Below are 17,745 nucleotides of genomic sequence, written 5' to 3'. Positions count from 1 at the left end.
GCCGTGACTGCGGTTAGTTGTGAGCGGGAATGATGCCGGAAGGTGGCGGCGAGGTGACGTTCTCGATGTGTCTTATCGATAGTGCTGCGGATGATGGGCGGCCGAGGCGGCACCGAAGCTTAAAGCGAGAGAGAGAGTATGTCGTTGATGAATAGAGGTCGGTCTGCTTTTTGTTTCAACAAAACTTCACACTATACTAGACATGCACTATCCCACGTGGTGAATTTATAGGAATATATACATATGAGTCCTTCTGTGCTAATACGCGCATGAGATACAAGTCTGGTTTGGATGCGAGGCTCGCTAGCATAACCACAATCATTCATGCCATGGACTAACTGTCACGGAATATCGACCACGCGGTACTGATCTTTAGGATACTGACATCGTCTTCCTCGATTCCGTATAAGTCGTTTTGTATGAGAATGCTGCAGAAGAAACAACTCCAGTGCAGGCAACGGCAACTCGAATATACCGTGTGAGTTTGATCTACGCAAGAGCCTGCCAGCTGGAGGCCAGCTGCCGTCCAGCTGAGCATGTCTAGGTACTGGTACGGAGTATTTCCGTACTAGAATTGTTCAATGAGTGCTTGGGATGACTCCATATAACGACGAGCAGAAAGATGGGTGATTGTTCGTATATTGTAAAAGAAAACCCCCGAATATTACAATTTATTATTTTCCGGTCATTTAAGGAGTCTTATTCCATCCTTGTCTGGTAATAGCATCCCCAAAGAAAAATGTCTGGGGCTGGACCAGCACCTGACGCCAACGCGGCCTCCTCGCCTGATCCCTCGAGTTCGGAAGAAGACTTTGACCTATTTGGCGAAGATACAGATTCGACCTCGGCCGATTTAAAAAAAGAGCTCCAGGACCGCGCGGAACGAGCCCGGCGCGCAAAGCTTGCCGAGCTCCCACCGCCCTCGGGACGGACATGTGCTCAAAACCGGACGGCATACATCCTCACACCGGAACAACGTCTTCAGCCTACTATACTACCAAAAATATTCAGCGTTCAAGAGTGCGAGTTGATACTCGATTCGGTCGTCGACTACGTCCAGCGCCAGGGTGGTCTACAGACCGACCGGCACGAGAAGTTCGCCACGACGGACGTGCCCGTGTCGGAGCTGACGCAGCAGTCTGCCGGCGATGGATCCGCTGCCCGTGGCAAGACTGTTGGTGATGCGATCCATGAATGGGTTGCAGAGAGGATTCTAACCCAGATGGCCAGCACGGCTGGGTTCAGACCCCGGGATCTTGGTCTCAAGGATCTGTTCGTCGTCTGTTACGCTGGGTCAGAGGATGATGAGACTGCTAATAGTATGAGGAAGCCGCTCGTTGGTGTGCCGGTATATCCTATTCCCTCGAAGCAGGCGTCGCTTTCACTCCACAGCGATGGCTGCCTCATGAGTTTCTCGCTGTTGCTCAATCACCACGATGCCTTCTCGGGCGGCGGCACGTTCTTCAAGGGGAGTGGGGACACCTTTCGCGTGCAGCAGGGCGGACTGCTCATACATGACGCTGGATTGGAGCGTAAGTGTGACCCTCTCTCGAAATCAGACGCTAGAAACTGGCGAAATCTATCTTGGTTGAACATCACGGTTGGTCATGGTTGCATACTGAAATTCTACGCTCAATTAGATGCCGGCGCCAAAATCACTAGTGGACAGAGGATCATTCTCGTCGGTTTCGTTGAGACTGTTGACGTCCTGAGAACGAAGCAGGGCTGGGAACAGCAAAGCATTCGTAAGAGGCGACAGGGGCGGAATCCGAGTGAATGAGTGTTTCGAGCAAGATACTCTTTCTTTGACACTCGTGTGCCTTTACCCAAAAGCAAAAGGAACACCCTACTTGGCTGAGAAGTCGGGCTCTTGAGAAAGGGGTGAGATGCATGGTCTTGTCTACCTGGGCCGGAGCGGAGCAGGAAATCATCGCAACTCCTCGATTGCCCAAGTTATCGCGGCTCTTAAAGTATATCTCAAGCAGGAGTACATATATAATCAATTTGCAGTGGCACCAAGGCTGTGGTGCTCTCGGCGCCGCACTGGCTTCCCAGAGTTAATTCAGCAAGAGCAACATCTCGAGAACTTGTGCTGACAAGCTGTCGCGTGTCCACGGGTCTCAAGGGCCCATTCGATCCTTTTCTAGGCTCAACAAAATACGTTTGTACCCAATCGTAACAGACTTTTCAGTAACTCTAACACATGATACCTAAGTAGGTATGCAGGATATCCCACCTGGTAGACCGTATCCGTTTCCATATATTGTAAAAGTACTGCACGGGATCTATTGATGTCAAATTTGCTAGAATCAAGGTGAATGAAGCCTGAATTGCAGCCTCCAAGTTTTCGGCCTATATAAGATCTATATCTTGCACAGTCATGCTCTCGGTAAAGTACTCACGGTAACCACCAGTGTACTGTTTGCGAATTCCTTCCCCAGGATATAATCCAATGCCTACACGGTGGAAAACCTTAGCTTTGGAGGCAGGCCTGCAGAAAAGAACGCACCCCTTCTTCTCCGAGCCCTGGGCTAAATGCAAAAGCGCTCTTACTCCAGGCTCAGTCAGCTCTTCAAGGCCCGCGTTGTCATCTTGCCTGCACCTCCAGAGCGGCTGTCCCTCTCGACATTCCTTGAGGTTGTCTGGGAAGGATTTTAAATTGTGGCTCTATCTGGTTGAAAATAGCGCCACCCCACTGCAAGAATTTGATGTGCCCCAATTCTCAATTTTGGACAGCTTTGGTCTCCAACACTGTAGGAAGACGCCCGAGCCACATACGTTTTATTATATGTATGGGGAACAGAAACGAAACCACATAGAGACCACCGTTCTCCAAAGCCCGACCAAAAAAAAGCTTGATGCATCCTCCAAGGAGTTGCCCACATCATTGATAGATCTGATGTCAGTGTATAATATATGGCGTCTTTAAATCCCATGTCGCCCATGGCCTTGGTAGCACTCTGTCTCATGCCCTCAGTGCCTGAGTTCAAGCATGGGACTATTGGCCCTCTAAGTTACGACCCATACCGGGACGGACTTTGGTTTGCGGGCGGCGCAGCGGAGCTGCCGTGTGAGGTCTTTTCCCCATAAATCTGCGCAATGCTGAGCCCGGATGGGACTTTATGTTTCCTGCAACAGCTTGCCTGTCGTCGTCCTTGGGGATTTTTATCCGTGGATGTTCCGGAAACAGAGTTTCTCGCCATTGTCGGTGGAGGGCCTCCAGTTCTGGCCGGCTGACATGCTTTATTTTGAGCAACTTGACGTACACCCGAAGATCCCTTGCCACCAGAAATGGAAACCGGAGCTTTGGCGGGTTTCCTTTTCGATTCTTCGGCGAGGATGGCCTGCAAAATATTCTCCGGCTCATCTCGTGCGACAGCGTAAAAGTACTGAGCGAATACAGACGGTGGGGATCTCGGGGACTCCGGCATGTTGACTCGTCTCCTCTTACTCAAAGAACCAATGAATCCGTCTCGTGATGCGTGTCTGTGATTTTGCAGGTGTTGACGGTACGCCCCAAGGGGGGTTTCCTGGTGCCGGGATGATGACATCTGGAAGAAGAGCCGGATCAGGTGTTGCTCTTCCGTTTTGCTCACGTGATTTTTAATTTAGTGTGTAGCAAATGAACTCTCTTTAGCTTTCTGAGAGTGGTTTGGTCTTTTTGTAAAAGTCGTATCGGAAGGCTCTCTTGAGTACCCTAGGGTATGTTGGCCACTATGGCGGAGCTATTCTATTAGCTATATGGTTGGGATGGGGGCTATGATTTGGACAGGCATACCTGGCAAGGGTCGTTCTAAGTGGTTGTCGAGTATGTTTATGGGGAATGTATTTTGTTTCTTTGTTGGCTAGGCCCTCTTTATATGATTCTACTCTTATAGTTAGGGGCTATCTCAAGAGACTATTATACTAGTCTCACCGTAGAGCTACTTTACCACCCTCTAGTCAGCAGCCTTATTAGCAGTAATGCCTCCTAGTGAGACGGACCCATCAACTGCTGCATAACAGACGTCCCGGCCAAAAGACTTAATAACCATTTCGACCAATTAGTAACCTAGCAGTATTTAAGCCCATGCCGTCAGACCTAGCCTTATCTATCTAGTATAAGGCTAAGGTCACATGCCCACACATTACATCCTATATACACTATTATTAGTATTGTGTTCTTTTAAACACTAGGCCTCTAAGTGTTAACTACTATGTAAAGGCACTATATACGCTTTGTGTATCTGGGGATCAGAAATGAAATCACCCACGCCTTGCAAATTTTCTTTGGTCGCGAGCCTTGGAAAGTTCACCTTGGGCATGAGGTCTTTGTATCTGAACTCGATAGGCGGCTCGCCCCATATCATCGTAAGTCTCACCAGAGTCTCTCTGCTCATGGATCCGCCAGCACTCGCACTCTTTTGGAGTCTCGTGATGTATTACTGCTTTGCCGGCTTTGACTCTAGCACCGTGGCAGGTTAGCCCTTGGGCCACTTGTGTCGACTATCAGCGGCACCGTCGGGAGCGGTACCTCCTAGCCTTGTCTATACGGCACCTGTGCGAGGCTGTGGTCAGGTTGTGGCCACGTGTCACAGATGTATTGCATTATCTCTGTACTGTTATTGGCATTGTATTCTGGCTCTTTAGAACGGAACACTGGGTCTTAAGTGTTTACCACTATTTGAAGGCGCTATGTACGTTTCATATATGTATGGGGATTAGAAATGAAACTACTCTCTGGACCAGAAATAGAGTAGGCGTCGCGGAAGTACTGTCTCTTTAAAAGCCAAGGCTCGTGAATGAATCGATCGGCTCGTCACTGATCATCCGCCGGTGGTCAATGGTTTGGCGGCAACGCAGATGCTGTAATAGGCAGTTCTCTCGGATCTGGAACTAACGATATAGATTGATCTCTCTCCCAGAGGAACCCTCCGTCGCCACCAGGAGAACAGGCTGCCGAAATCTTCAAAGAGGAGTATCGATACACATCGCACATTTTAGCTGCTCCTGCATGGAAATCGGAACCACTGAAAGGGTTGGTATCAGTTAGCACGGCGGGGGCATGCTGGAGATAGAAAATCCAATATGAGAAGCATTCCGTAGAAGTGCCCACCCGTCGTTTGAATACACGGAGCGAGTCGATCCATGGGCATCGAAGGTGACGGACCACGATCTCAACTTTAGGACGTGATTTAGCTCTCGATTTGATGTGGTGGACACAACAACAAAGCTTTGATGCGTCCCAGCATGCAAATGGCCCTGCCTGCTCAGCACACGTTGGCATTGCTACCTAGGTAGCATTGGGTCGGTCCACATGCACCCCGGGCTGCTGGGAAGCTTTTCTTGTTTGTCTTTCCATTGTCTTCGACCAACTAGACAGTCAACCAAGAATTTTAGCTGCAGTTATTTCGGAATGAAGACTAGAATTTGGACGCATTGCTTGTAACAGAGTATGGACAGGTTTTCCATGATATTGTTCTGTCGGCCTCATAACTGAGACGATTTGATCGTGCACAATGAATTGCATCGGCACAGAAGATAGATTTGTTCCTGCTGGAGATAAATTTGTTTCTAATGGAGGGAGACTTGTTCCAGCAAGCCGCGTTGCCAGAAATGTTCGCCCCAAAGGGTTGACGGAAGTCGGAAGATTCGACACGAACAGTCACTGTTCAATCAAGAGTTTCAAAAGGCTCACTAGGGGAGGCTTCGGTATACAAGAAGACAGTCCGGAACAACTATGCAATTAATTGACAAATAGACAAGATCGGGGGCGCAGCGCTCTTCCAAGTATGCGTTTTTACACTTGCTTGATGCAACCTTGATTCAAAAGTCTGCCCCGCCTCACCTGGCGAGCCAACGGAACCACTGCTGGAGGGGAGGGGGGGTGGTCACACAAAAGGAGCAGTCCAGGCTGCCACGAGCGGGTCCACGGTTGTTTCTCCACCAAGCTGAATTGGTCAGCCCCAATAGGGCCGCCAAGCGGAACGGAAATACAGGATCAGGCACCAACCAACCAACCGACCAACCAACCAACCAACCTTCTCTGCCACTTGCAGATCTTGTTCTCTTCCACTGGACTCTCTTCCTCAGGCGTAGTGTGATCGTGGCAACTTCTCGTAGCAACCCTTGGGAAAAGTGAGTGTGGTCTGAGTTGAAACAAGTGAGCGGATTCCTTAACTCGTTGTTGTATTTCACGAATTTGAACCTCATACTTTGGCCGCACTCTGTTGCGAAGATGGCGAGCACCAAAACAGGGGAGAGGGTGAGTGGTCCTCCCTCAGGTAAGTTTACACTGCTCTCATGGTTGTCGATTGAAGCTGAAAACGCGCGCAGAGGTGATCGGGGCCGAGGAGCTACGTAACACTCAGCCAGAGGCCAGTGGACTCTTACTTTTGACGAAGAAAGAGGTTGACGGGTCTACGTCAAGCGTCGATGGAGACCAGGGGCTTTCAGGCCACACCCAGAGCCTATCAGCAGAGAAATCACGAAATGAAACAGGAGAACACGAGGAGAATGGGGTTTCTTCTGGCAACGACGTGGAAGATGCACCTAGTAGTTTGGAAAACTCGAAGTGCGAACATGTCTCCATCGACAACGAACGAGAGACGGCCACTGACAAAACTTCTTGCAGGGATCCTTCACCTGGTTACGAGACTAGCGATATTCGCACGTCCGCCACCGATGAGGTCGACCAATACATTTCTGAATTGCCACCTGGGACTCTAGATAGAGTGTCCCAGGGGAGAATGTGGGAGCAACATGAATCTGATTCGACGATGCACGCAGCCAGGCTGCAGGCACAGCGAAATCTGCAGCTGAGAGTCGCAGACGCAATCAACCAGGTCGGAGCGGCCAGCAATGAATTCTCGGAAGTCCCTGATACTAGATGGCCCTCGGGTCACCCGGAGGGTTGTAGCAACCATGCACTGCGAGACTATCAGATGCAACTGATGGAGTTGGAGCAGAAGAACAAAATGAGGTTGATGATGGCACGCCAGGAACAAGACCAAAACAGTACGGCCCCCGCCGCGAGTGCTCCTCAAGAGCTGCCAGATGCCACGGGAGGAAACGATAGTGCGGCAAGCCATGGTTTCAAGGCACACTTATAAAAGTGCTTCTTATCGACTCGATTTCTCGTACTAGGAGAATAATTAGAATACACTCATTTTTTTCTTCTCCGTAGATTCTACCATTGTGAGGGTTCATTTACACCAGGGTGACCGCTTCTTCCTACCTAGGTAGACGAGATGGTCTTGGATCATCCGGGTCTCTATCTCAGCAAGACCGACCCAATCCACCTGTTGAGAGTTCTCTATGACTGAAAAGATAAAACCGGCATCAACAATACAGAAATGGCGGTCGGAGAAGCTCCCGATGCGGCAGGATTCGTTATCATTGCACTCACGATCTCTTCACAGCCAATCGCAAACTCTTTTGAGAAGCGCCTGGGACTTGACTTGACAATGTTTCGATCCGAATCATTCGGGTTGGATAGCCGTTTCGCTCAATCATTCGGAACATGCCCCAGTTGCGAGACCACCTTTCCAAACTCGAGGCCAGACATGGACCACCAGAGACCAAAGACGATGTGTCAGGTGAACCACGAGCGGATGAGATCACGCCTGGCGGTGATTTTTGGACTGGGCGGCTAGGTCTCGGCCCTAATATGCCTCGTTATATTCGGTGTTATACCGGTACTTGGCTGTGTCCTTGTTCCCTGAGGCTATAACAGTCTGAGTTGAATAGTGTAAGACAGAAGGGACAAGCCGCACTTGAAACTTCCGAGAGCAGAGCGCATTGGGACGCGGAGTCTCACGCAAAAGGGCTGCGCAGACTCTTGTACCCGGACCTGACTACTCCCACCACCACTACTTCCACATCTAGATGTATAGCGATCCAAAATGTTAAATCCATAATGACCAACCGAATCACAAATGGCGCGAGCTACTGCTATCGTCCAAGTCACATGTCATATACCGCCACCCCAATATGAGATCTTCCACCACCAATTTCCCTCATGCAAGATCCCCATTTTAGAATCACCCTGAAGTAGCACTTGACCCTTTGTATCAGCTTCCGACAAGTGGTATCGACACGGCACCAGTTACTGGGCGGAAGGAACACGCCTTCAGGATTCAAGAGTATCATCAAAATGTGCGCCTTTGAGCGCTCCCTAACGACCGATTCAATCCCAGGACCTGGGTGGTTTCATTTCTAATCCTGATACGTATAAAACGTACCTAGGTATGTGGCACCTTCACACAGTGATAAACACTCAAAGACCCAGCGTTAAAAGAAGCACAATGCTAAAAACGGTATAAGAAGACTCAATAAACTCTCCCGTATGTGCTCGAGCTAAACAGGACGTCACCATCCAGCTTCAATTACGGCACGGTATTACCTAGGAGTCTCTATCGGATACTGCACAAGACAGACTAAACTACCACCTACGCATCTACCCACCTATCATGAAGGACTAAAGAATACCCTCTAACCTGCCTGCTAACGTACCTAGGGCACTCACTCGCTCAATCTCACGAGCGCGAAACTCGAGCCCGAGCCATCCATCACCTCGCCGAGCCATCCATCCTCTTTCGTTCTCCTTCTCCCCCACCGAGATAGCCACGACAAGGAAGTTCGGGCACCTAAGTCACGCCCTGAGCAGGCCCCCCCCCCACCCAGACCAGACTCACTCATCCCTTGGCATCCAGCTCCCTCAAGTCCGTGTTGATGACGAGGTCGTCCCTGCCTCTGAGGTGCAGCACGATCGTCAGCCCCTCCAGGCCGATATCGTCCCGCTGGCCCTGGCCCTCGCCGTCCTCCGGCTTCTTGAGCGCGGCGTACTTCTCCCTCCACCCGCACTGGTGGTCATCGCCAGCCTCGGCGGCACCGGAGGCGGCCTGATCGACCTCCGCCCTGAGGGCGTCGTACTTCTCCTTCCAGTCACACTGGTGCTCACCACCGCCCGCCTCGGCGCTCGTCCGACGACGGGGAGCGGCCGGGTGCGCCAGTGAGCCCAGTATAGGGCCCCCGGCCGTCGACATGCGGTCGCCCTCCCGGTGCTCCGAGTCCTCCTCAGCGGCGGGGTAGTGGGACTTGCTCTGGCGACGCGGCTCAGAGGGACCAGCCCTCCCCTTCCCCTTCTCCCGGGCCGACAGCCTCGGCCCCTCCGGCGAGGTCTCGCCGGCTAAAGAAGTGGCAGAGCTCGGCACAGCGAGACCTGCTGCTGGCCTGAGGTCTTGGAACGTCGTGCGGCGCCGCAGCGGCGCGTGCTCCCTGGACTCGTCCTCAGGCCCCGAGATCTTGGAGAGGAGGAGCCGCGCTTCGGAACGGATCTTTCTCAGGCTCCTCTCTGCGTCGTCCTGGGAGAGCCTGGTCCTGCCGTCCCTTGATGGTTGGTTGGGGTGAGACGGGTGTGAAGTTCTTGGCTTGCTGGGACTCAGTCTTCTGCGCACGTCACGAAAGTCCTCCTCTTCTGTTTGGTCGTTGGGCCAGTACCGGTGCGCAGGGCCGGTCGGGCGACGAGAACGGTTGCTTGTAACGTGCTCTCGCGAGCGCGTGTTTCCGCCTCGTGGGTAGGCATGCCTTGTGTGGAACTCGTCAGGCCTGTTGCTGCTGACGTGGCTGGGATGATCTGGTCTGCTGTACAGCGAGTCTGGAGGAGAGCGGTTGCGGCTTCTCTGACGGCGTTTCCAAGGTTCAAGTTCGTCTCTGTACTCGCCACGACGATGAGATCTACGACGCGACGGTTCTTGATCCGGCGAGTGGCTACGCGGGTATTCGTAGTGTCGCTCGTGGCTCTCAATACTTTCAACATCATGGGTTCTCGGCCGACGTCGAGAGGAAGACCCGTACTCGTGACGATCTCGTTGATCGACGGGCTCTCTTCCTCGGCGGTCATCCCGCTCGTCCCGCCAGGGGCTTTCATCCCCGTGATAGCGATGAACTGGCTCACGCCCGCCATGTTCATGACGCTCACGATGAGAAGATTGGGGTCCGCTCCGCTCTGGGCCGTCGCCGGAAGTCTCATCGAGGCTGTGTGCTGGCCGAAGTTCACTGCAGCTGACACTATGGCGATAAGGCCGGTGTCCCGGGTGAGTCGCCCGGCAGGTTGGGTCGCTACAATGCTCGTCCTTGTGTTCGCTATCGGATCGACGAGAAACACAGTCGGACGGCGTGGTGACTCTCCTGGTGGCCTGGCTTGTCTTGGATTGTTTTGAGGTTGATGGTCCGCCTCCCGAGAGACGATCTGCGACAATAAAGGGGTTTTCCTTCACAGGCGACGATTTCCCAGACCCCGTAGGTTTTGGTGGGGGTCTGGTGGCGGAACTCCGATGGGAGGAGCTCTCTCCAGCTTTGTGCTCGTGTCCAGTGCTCAGTCGATGCGTTCCACCGTTGGTCTCTTCTACGGGATCCTGAAGTTCCTTGGTCGGCGAATTCGGCACGCTCCTGTTGTAGCTGGTAAGGGTCTCGCCATCGCGAATGGTGAGGTGGACGCCCCCCGACTCCTCGAAAGCCTTGTGCGCTTCGTCGGCCCCCTCCGGAACGGGGCAGGAACAAGTTTTGCAGAGGGGGTGTCCACACGACGTGCAGTACGTGCGGAGGTTCGAGACCCTGGCCAGACAGACGTGGCAGGTCCTCACAGAGGAAGGGTCGGCACTGGCTGCCCCATCGAGGCTTGCAAAAACCTTGGACAGATCTTGCACTGAGACGAAGCCGCTGCTAGCGGTGGGAGGGCTGCTCGTCCGTTCTTCCGAGAGCTAGCCGGCAGGACGGTCGACCCCATGTTGCTCAAAGAACTCGCGCGCTTCCGCCATCGTGCAGCCAGAGGGTCCTGGCGTCGGTGGCGGCGGCATGGCGAGGTTGGGATCCCCAGATACACGGCGAAGAGTCCTGAGGGGCATGACGGGCGTTGCACTTTCAAGGCTAACGTGAGAGCGGATGGTGGGGATGCCGTGTGACCTCGGTGTCTCGTCGATATTGGTCCTTCTCGACAAGGTAGATGGGTTCCGCCGCAGCGGGAAGAGTAACTCTGGGTGATGATTTGGAAGACTGACGTCGGGCTTGCAGGCCCCCAGTGTGTTGTTGCAGGGAAGCGTGAGGATGTTGTTGACAGTGCGGGAGTGTGAAGCAGGTGTTAATAACGGTATCTTTTCTAATGGCATTCAGGGTGCGGAAATGGACAAGTCTCGTAGTTGCTATTCCATGAAACGAAGGGGCAAACCGACAGGCATTGGTGCTGATGATAGAAAGATGCATAGGGTGTGAGCCCAACAGGGCGCGACCCTGTATCGGGTTGTCACTCGATTCGGTCGAGACATAGGCTTGTAGAAGTGAGCGAGCACAGGCAGGGAATAGACTGGAAGCCGCAACCCGATTACGAAGGCAAGAGAAGCGGCGACTCGGTCGAACGTGGTGCCAGAAAGCTGTGACAGATCCGTAGTAGCTGCCAGGTCCTGATATCTTGATGACCCGAGGCTGTCAGGGCCACGGAAGGAACGAACAGGGCTGGCGATGGAGGATGTAGGGATATCGATGCTCAAGATCATGTGTCGGTTTCTGAGGATGGCCCTGAGACACATATTAATACGAGGTCAAAACACATGAGCATTAGCCACAAAGCAAGCGTCAAGTGCTTCGGTGTAGAGGCCTGTTGGCCAATATCATGTCTAATTGGACCACTCTCCAACGAGATGCTCGATGCCCCATTGACGTAATATCATGGAGACGATCACTGTTCCAGCCATGCGTATTTGTGGACGATCAGATCTTCAGGATTGGTATTCTACATGGGCGCGATATAACCACCACTCTACTTCAGAGAAGCCTGCAGAGTCTCGAGAACCTAGGGATGACAAGTCAGCATGGCGGTTCCATTTCCAAGACTGGCGCCCTGCCGCTCTGCATGGGGCAACCACTGGGACGTCACTTGCCTCCACCTCAATCTTAGCCTCAGCAATGTCCTGCTCGCTGCCGCTGCCGTTGGCGATCTTCTGGGCCTCGGCGAGTTGGTTGCGGACGGCCTCGGCGCTGAAGTCCTCCAGGGGGTAGGCCTCGACGGCGTTGATGCTCAGGGCCGAGTTGGGCTGGACGACGGCGAAGCCTCCGGACACTGCGATGACACGGCCTTGTCAGCTTCCTCCCGCACTCCGCCATTGCCCCCAATGCTTATGATACCTCGACGGTCGGTTGGGGTACTGGGTCTTCGGGCTACATACGGAAGAACTGCTTGCTGTTGCCGCTCTCCTCGACGATCTCAACCAGGCCGGGCTTCAGCTGCTCAATGGAGGGGACGTGGTTGGCGAGGACACCCATCTCTCCCGACTCGGCGGGGAGGTTGACCTGGACGACATCCTGGGACTTGTAGAGGGTCTGCAGTGACGCATGAGGTAATTAGCCATCGCGGTTCAATCGCCCGTTTCGCCCGCGCATCCTGTCCGTCCATGTCTCTCGTCTTCTATTTCCAATAGCCATTGGCAGAAGGGCGGATGTGGGGAGGGAAGGGAAGGTCGTCGTCGTCGTCGTCGTACCTGGTGGGGCAGGGCCAAGCTGAGCTTGATCTGTTTGCCGTCGCAAAGTCAGTCAGCGGAGAAAGCTCCATGATCGGGTGCGGCGCGGGATTCGTCGGGTCGAGGGTCGAGGGCCTCGGTTTCGGGGGCGACTTGCCTTGTCGTTGACGGCCTCGGCGTAGCCTCTTCGCTGCAGAGGGGCCCGGATGGCGGCGGGGCGTGCCCGGAGAGCTGCGCGGGAGGCGATGCGGAGGGAGTTCATGATGGCTGGTGGACCAATTGATGTGTGTTCGCGGCTTCGCAGACCTGAGAGCTCCGAGCGCGGTTGACGGGGCGAGAGAATGCTTTCCAAGGTTCCGGAACGAGCCTGCCTCTTGGCAATCACGTGCGACGGTTGCTGACTCAGCCGGTACAGAGTACGTCGCCCAATTCGCCCAACGTCACACCTCTTGAAGCTGTTTTGCGACAGAGACATTTATCGGAGACTCAAACAAGCACTTATTTCAAAACCGTGTGCCGCTCGACATGTACGAGCATGCTGTTGAAATGAGCAGTCCGCAGTGACTGTATCTTGTCTCGCACCTCCAGCCACAAAGCATCATTTGCAGCCTTTTCCACCCATGTTCTGCCGCTGCGCCGCTGGGCCTTGGAGATGCCTCCCCTCGAACTCGTCAAGGCCGTCAATCAGATCTCGATACTTGTCCAGGAGCTAGAACAGCAGACTTCTGAGGATGCCCTCTTGTGGTTTCTGCTCCACCTGGCCCAGTCCCTAGAAGAAGAACCGCAGTGTCACTAATTCTGACTCTGCTGCCCATTCCCCTAGGAGGCTGGTCGTCCGTGGGTGCTCACTGAGATATCTCATCGGCCAGCCAAACCAGATCAGCCCACTGCAACAAAAGCAGCTTTTCCACGTCTAAATTCGTCCTGGGCGCCTCGGCACTGTCAGTGAGTGAGAGAGCAGCGATTTTCATCCCATAGACATCGATACGATCTTTCAACGTGCCGACGAGCGCGGCTGTCCCTGTAGCGAGCCCCGCAGCCTCAGCCATCTCCGCTAATTCGTAATGTATTGGATGCGAAAACTCGTGCTTGGAGTAGAAACTCGCGAAAGATACGTAGAGGTCGAAAGAAGGTGAGCGGTTGAAGCGGCTCTTGTGCCTGACAGAATCACTTGAGAGCCTGGTTGCGCAGCGGAGGCACCGGGTGCGCTTACCCCAAGGCAGAAAAGCAGTCGCACTGCATTGTGACTGCAGAAATGAATGTGCGTCTTTGGTTCGGTCCTCCTAATGGAGATCATCTCCCTGTAGTGCTCGAGCTGTGGTTGGTCCAAGCCGATCGCATGCATTTTGGATGCATCCAAGGTTGAGAGACCTCGGGTTTCGAATCTGGTGTACCTTTCAGTCAAGACGAGACACATAGCTTGAGCAATTTGCACCTCCGCGGTGAGCCTTTTGGTTTTCAATCGGGCAATTCGCTATTAAGTGGTTTTATTTCTAATCCGCACACACATATAACGTATATAGCATATTTACACAGTGTTAAATGCCTCTAGAGATTAAAAAATACAATGCTAATGGAAGTGTGGAGAGAATACAATATACAAGCACTGCCATGGCCCTAGCAGGAGCTCCTACGTAGTAATCAAATAGGATGCTCTAATTGGCTGCAAGTATCTAAGTCTACCTAGGTACGGAAGAGGTAACAACAACTCTTTATTACCACCTCGAAATAATAGTTCTAATTTACATATCTTTTCTGTTAGTATAGAACACGCTTTTTCTATTTTACACTCGAGCTGCTGTGTCAGCGTATTCCTTAGAAAGTCTTCTTGAGGAATTCGCCGCTCTTGTTGATCGAGCCATCGTCCACTGCGAAACTCAGATCCTTGATCTCGTCCAGGGCCTTGTCCACCTCACCACACTCAGCCTTAATTACTGTCCACGCTGGCGCACCAGTTGGGAAGCGGAAGGGGATAGCCTTTTTTCGCGCGACAATCTCGTACATGGCCGCGGCAACGTGCTCAGGCCGCGCCCAGGTGGCCTGCAAATCCGGGCTCTTCACGTAGCCCTCGAGCAGCCTGGCGGGCGTGTCTGGTTCTGCGTAGGCGGGGTGAGGAGTGAGCCATACCATGCCGCCGTCAGCGAAATTGGTCTTTGTGGCACCGGGCTCGACGATGCAGAAGTGGACTTTTTGACGGCGCAGGTCAGCCGGGTGCGCAACCCAGGATGCTTCCGGGTGAACAACCAAGTGTTTTTACCGCGTACGTGAAGAGGGGGGACTCACTGTTCCAGTCGGGCCGCACCTCCTTGCTCAGGGCCTCGGTGTAGCCCTCAACGGCAAACTTGGAGGCGTGGTAGAAGGCGCTGCCGGGGAAACCGGCAAACCCGCCGATGGACGTGACGTTGAGCACCGCGCCGCCGACCTGGCCGGTCCTGGGGTTCTCGTCGCGGAAGACGCGCACGGCGTGCGCGGAGACCTGGGCGGTGCCCCAGAAGTTGGTCTCGACGGTGCCGCGGGCCCTGCCGAGGTCCTGGTCGTTGCCCACGAACGACTCGGTGTCGCCCATCAGGCCGTGGCCGGCGCTGTTGACGACGACGTCGACGCGGCCGAACCGGGCGACGGCCGAGTCGAACGCGGCCCTGACGGACCCGGCGTCGCTGACGTCCAGGGCTGCCAGGTGGACCCGCGGGCCCTCGGGCAGGCTGCCGGCCAGCTTGGCGGTGTTGCGCGCCGTGGCCACGACGCGCTGGGTGGGGTGTGCGGCGACGTGCCTGGCGAGGGAGAGGCCCATGCCCGACGAGCTGCCGGTGACTGGCCGTCTCTGTTAGCTTGCTGGCCCGGGACAGGTTCGCTTGGTGCAGGACTCAGAAGGACGGTCGTGTTGATAGATAGCCCACGAGGCACTTACTGAACCAGACTGCATCGTCGGGAAGATTGTAGACGGGCTTGGGTGCTTCCATTTTGAGTGTGTGCGAGTGTGTATGCGTCTGTGTGTTCCAAGTTGTCGTGCAAAGACCAGGGAAAGCGAGAGCTATATGGGAGAAGCAACCGCAGGAGGAATGACCATTCTCTCGTCAGTAAAGAATCATAGCTAATCTACGTCTGTTACTTATTCTTATCATATAAGGATGCTGATAAGTCATCAAATGGCGCATTTGCTGACTGTCTGAATATGCTGCGTTAGCACCAACACGCAGCGAACCACAAATGGGTGGAGCCGTTTGACGGATTTGGTTCTCAGTGCTCACTGGCACCCAATCTGTATGTCTCCAGTCAGGCGTTCCGAGCGAAAGGGCTGAGTGTAAGTGTTGTTGTTGTGTGATATCTAGGATTGGCTGACTGAGGCTGTCTGCCGAGGGCCACATGAGATACACTCAGAGAGAAGATGGGTAGGGTAGCCTTGCTAGGATCATGATCCAGAACGACACGAGAATGGTTATACTCCAGCAACCAGGTCCTACATGATATACAGACAATTTGATGCATGGAGATGTTCTTCAGACTGCACATACTTCCTGACACAACAGTTGGAGAAACTTATATGTTCTCAACGCGCAAGCGCATTTGATTTGATGTGTGGCTGTCTGATAGCTGCATTATTAGTCGATTGACTTCCACATGTGGAATCAAGCAGTAGGCGGGTCTCTTTTCTCGGCAGTCCAAATTACCATCTAGTTTGGTCGAGTAAGCTGCCAGGTATTAGTAGGTAACTATATGCTAGAACCCAGCCTGATGATTACCTAGGTGACTCTAGAGCTTGGTCACTTTCAGGACCAAGAGTTGTCAATGAGCCTTGGCTGCGCGGCTGAATGCAAAACACGTTAATCTGACCGGGAAGGATCTGACATGTTTGGAGAAGTGCATTTGTGGCTGTATCAAGTGCGGTCGGCTTTTTCACGCCCAACCTGTAAGTAATTAGTGGCCTAAATATAGAGCTTCAGCTCATCCTATTTGATGAAGACACCGCAGGGAGCACGGCATATAAGATGCACTGTCTATATACTCCCAAGCTGGTTTCCTCACTCCCAACACAAATGTAGAGATGTTCAGAAAGAAGTTATAACCAGGCCAGAACCAAAAAGAAGAAACATCATAAGCCAAGCACCGGTGCCTGGCTCAACCAAAACAACACGCCGTCCTCTCTACCCACCCCAGGGTATCAAAAGAGCACCACACTATGTCTCAACCCAAAAAGTACACCACGCTCCCCACGACGCACAAATACATGGAGTTACACGTGGACAACGTGATAAGCCAGTGGGCAGAACAAAACCTAAGCAGGATCATCAGCGCGCACAGGCAGAAAGGAGGGTGGGAGGGCTGGGCGCAGGTGGAGATCGCCACGGCGCTGCAGGAGAGCACCCGCCGCGGTCATCAACCATCATCTAATAGCTCCTCCTCGCCGGCGACCACCACGACCCTGGCCGGCGAGGCGTCGCGCGAGGTGGACGTGTACCACGCGACAGGCCAGCTCGCAGACATTGTGATCGCGTCGAGGGCGCGGAGGCAGTTTGTCATCATCGAGCTCAAGTGCGAGGGGTTCCACGGCAGGGACTTCGCGAGGGGCGTGGCGGGCGACATTGCGAAGCTCAGAGGGGATATCAAGGACAAGTTCAAGCCGGCGAGGGCGTGGGCGCTGGCGATCAGCACCAGCTCGAGGGAGTACGCCAGGATGCGCAGGTTGTGGCCTACGGCTAAACACAAGGTGCTGTATGATCCTGGGCAGGGGGGCTCGTGGTGGAGTGGTCGTGGACAGAGCATGGATCCCAAGATCGTGCTGTGGGTTTTTCAGAGGGAGGTGGTTAAACTGTAGGTTGTGAGGGCCGACCATGTTGAGCTGAATACAAAGGTACATGTATGTATCTAGGTACCTAGGTACCTAGGTAGTTATGTAGGTATCTACTAACAATCTCAACGGTCATGCGCAATCTCATTGGGACATAAATCAAAGTTACATCAAGTAAGATACTTCATCTACTGTAAGTCATTAATTACTCCTACATGTTTGTAGAAACCATTCCAAGTGTCACGAGAAATGGCGCTCGGTGGCAGGGTTGGTTTCAAAGGTCGGCATGAACGATGCAATTTCCAGATCTGGGAGACAAGCTCGAAATATGGGCCGTTGATGAAGATAATCTCGTAATCAAGTTTTTCAAGTGCACAGTCTACGCAGCTTCTGCAGGCGGTCCCTTTCAGTTTCCCCGATGTAAACAGACGATCTCGAAACAAGGCGACGGGGTTAGGGACCGTTGCA

At 53.5% G+C, this 17,745-nt stretch overlaps 6 protein-coding genes across 6 annotated transcripts; 3 read left to right on the top strand and 3 right to left on the bottom strand.

Annotated features, from left to right (window-relative positions):
- The first annotated feature begins 629 nt into the window (after positions 1-629).
- Positions 630-2,013, top strand: KVR01_004188 (uncharacterized protein). The gene is made up of 2 exons (XM_044788319.1): positions 630-1,532; positions 1,641-2,013. Exons 1-2 carry the CDS (start codon positions 740-742, stop codon positions 1,778-1,780), a joined length of 933 nt encoding a protein of 310 aa, XP_044646352.1. The 5' UTR covers positions 630-739; the 3' UTR covers positions 1,781-2,013.
- A 3,972-nt stretch (positions 2,014-5,985) lies between these two features.
- On the top strand, positions 5,986-7,164 carry KVR01_004671 (uncharacterized protein). Its single transcript, XM_044788522.1, has 3 exons — positions 5,986-6,263; positions 6,316-6,553; positions 6,614-7,164. Exons 1-3 carry the CDS (start codon positions 6,218-6,220, stop codon positions 7,089-7,091), a joined length of 762 nt encoding a protein of 253 aa, XP_044646835.1. The 5' UTR covers positions 5,986-6,217; the 3' UTR covers positions 7,092-7,164.
- Positions 7,165-8,675: 1,511 nt separating this feature from the next.
- On the bottom strand, positions 8,676-10,012 carry KVR01_004187 (uncharacterized protein; the record flags this gene model as incomplete). The annotated part of the gene is made up of 2 exons (XM_044787570.1): positions 8,676-9,369; positions 9,438-10,012. 2 exons carry the CDS (start codon positions 10,010-10,012, stop codon positions 8,676-8,678), a joined length of 1,269 nt encoding a protein of 422 aa, XP_044646351.1.
- Positions 10,013-11,620: 1,608 nt separating this feature from the next.
- Positions 11,621-12,816, bottom strand: KVR01_004428 (F1F0 ATP synthase subunit delta). The gene is made up of 5 exons (XM_044792125.1): positions 12,649-12,816; positions 12,513-12,542; positions 12,201-12,354; positions 11,916-12,094; positions 11,621-11,827 (listed from the first exon to the last, which is right to left on the bottom strand). The coding sequence occupies exons 1-5, from the start codon at positions 12,751-12,753 to the stop codon at positions 11,795-11,797; spliced, it is 501 nt and encodes a 166-aa protein (XP_044646592.1). The 5' UTR covers positions 12,754-12,816; the 3' UTR covers positions 11,621-11,794.
- Positions 12,817-14,306: 1,490 nt separating this feature from the next.
- KVR01_004347 (uncharacterized protein) lies at positions 14,307-15,451 on the bottom strand (the record flags this gene model as incomplete). Its single annotated transcript, XM_044786047.1, has 3 exons — positions 14,307-14,719; positions 14,775-15,302; positions 15,400-15,451. The coding sequence occupies 3 exons, from the start codon at positions 15,449-15,451 to the stop codon at positions 14,307-14,309; spliced, it is 993 nt and encodes a 330-aa protein (XP_044646511.1).
- A 909-nt stretch (positions 15,452-16,360) lies between these two features.
- KVR01_004516 (uncharacterized protein) lies at positions 16,361-17,311 on the top strand. The gene has a single exon (XM_044786323.1). The coding sequence runs from the start codon at positions 16,669-16,671 to the stop codon at positions 17,302-17,304; it is 636 nt and encodes a 211-aa protein (XP_044646680.1). The 5' UTR covers positions 16,361-16,668; the 3' UTR covers positions 17,305-17,311.
- Positions 17,312-17,745: the final 434 nt, after the last annotated feature.

The sequence above is a fragment of the Diaporthe batatas genome, assembly GCF_019321695.1.
Source record: "Diaporthe batatas strain CRI 302-4 chromosome Unknown Contig00004, whole genome shotgun sequence".
Lineage (NCBI taxonomy): Eukaryota > Fungi > Ascomycota > Sordariomycetes > Diaporthales > Diaporthaceae > Diaporthe > Diaporthe batatas.
This window is presented reverse-complemented; position numbering and strand designations above follow the sequence as displayed.

Excerpts from the sequence above, each read along its gene's own strand:
- KVR01_004516 (XM_044786323.1), top strand. The coding sequence starts at position 16,669 with ATGTCTCAACCCAAAAAGTACACCACGCTCCCCACGACGCACAAATAC.
- KVR01_004671 (XM_044788522.1), top strand. The coding sequence starts at position 6,218 with ATGGCGAGCACCAAAACAGGGGAGAGGGTGAGTGGTCCTCCCTCAG. Across the intron at positions 6,264-6,315 it reads GGTGAGTGGTCCTCCCTCAG|AGGTGATCGGGGCCGAGGAG; the intron begins GTAAGTTTACAC and ends AAACGCGCGCAG. Across the intron at positions 6,554-6,613 it reads AGTAGTTTGGAAAACTCGAA|GGATCCTTCACCTGGTTACG; the intron begins GTGCGAACATGT and ends AACTTCTTGCAG.
- KVR01_004188 (XM_044788319.1), top strand. The coding sequence starts at position 740 with ATGTCTGGGGCTGGACCAGCACCTGACGCCAACGCGGCCTCCTCGCCT. Across the intron at positions 1,533-1,640 it reads ACATGACGCTGGATTGGAGC|ATGCCGGCGCCAAAATCACT; the intron begins GTAAGTGTGACC and ends ACGCTCAATTAG.
- KVR01_004428 (XM_044792125.1), bottom strand. The coding sequence starts at position 12,753 with ATGAACTCCCTCCGCATCGCCTCCCGCGCAGCTCTCCGGGCACGCCCC. Across the intron at positions 12,543-12,648 it reads CCGAGGCCGTCAACGACAAG|ATCAAGCTCAGCTTGGCCCT; the intron begins GCAAGTCGCCCC and ends GACGGCAAACAG. Across the intron at positions 11,828-11,915 it reads AGGCTAAGATTGAGGTGGAG|GTTCTCGAGACTCTGCAGGC; the intron begins GCAAGTGACGTC and ends TGTCATCCCTAG.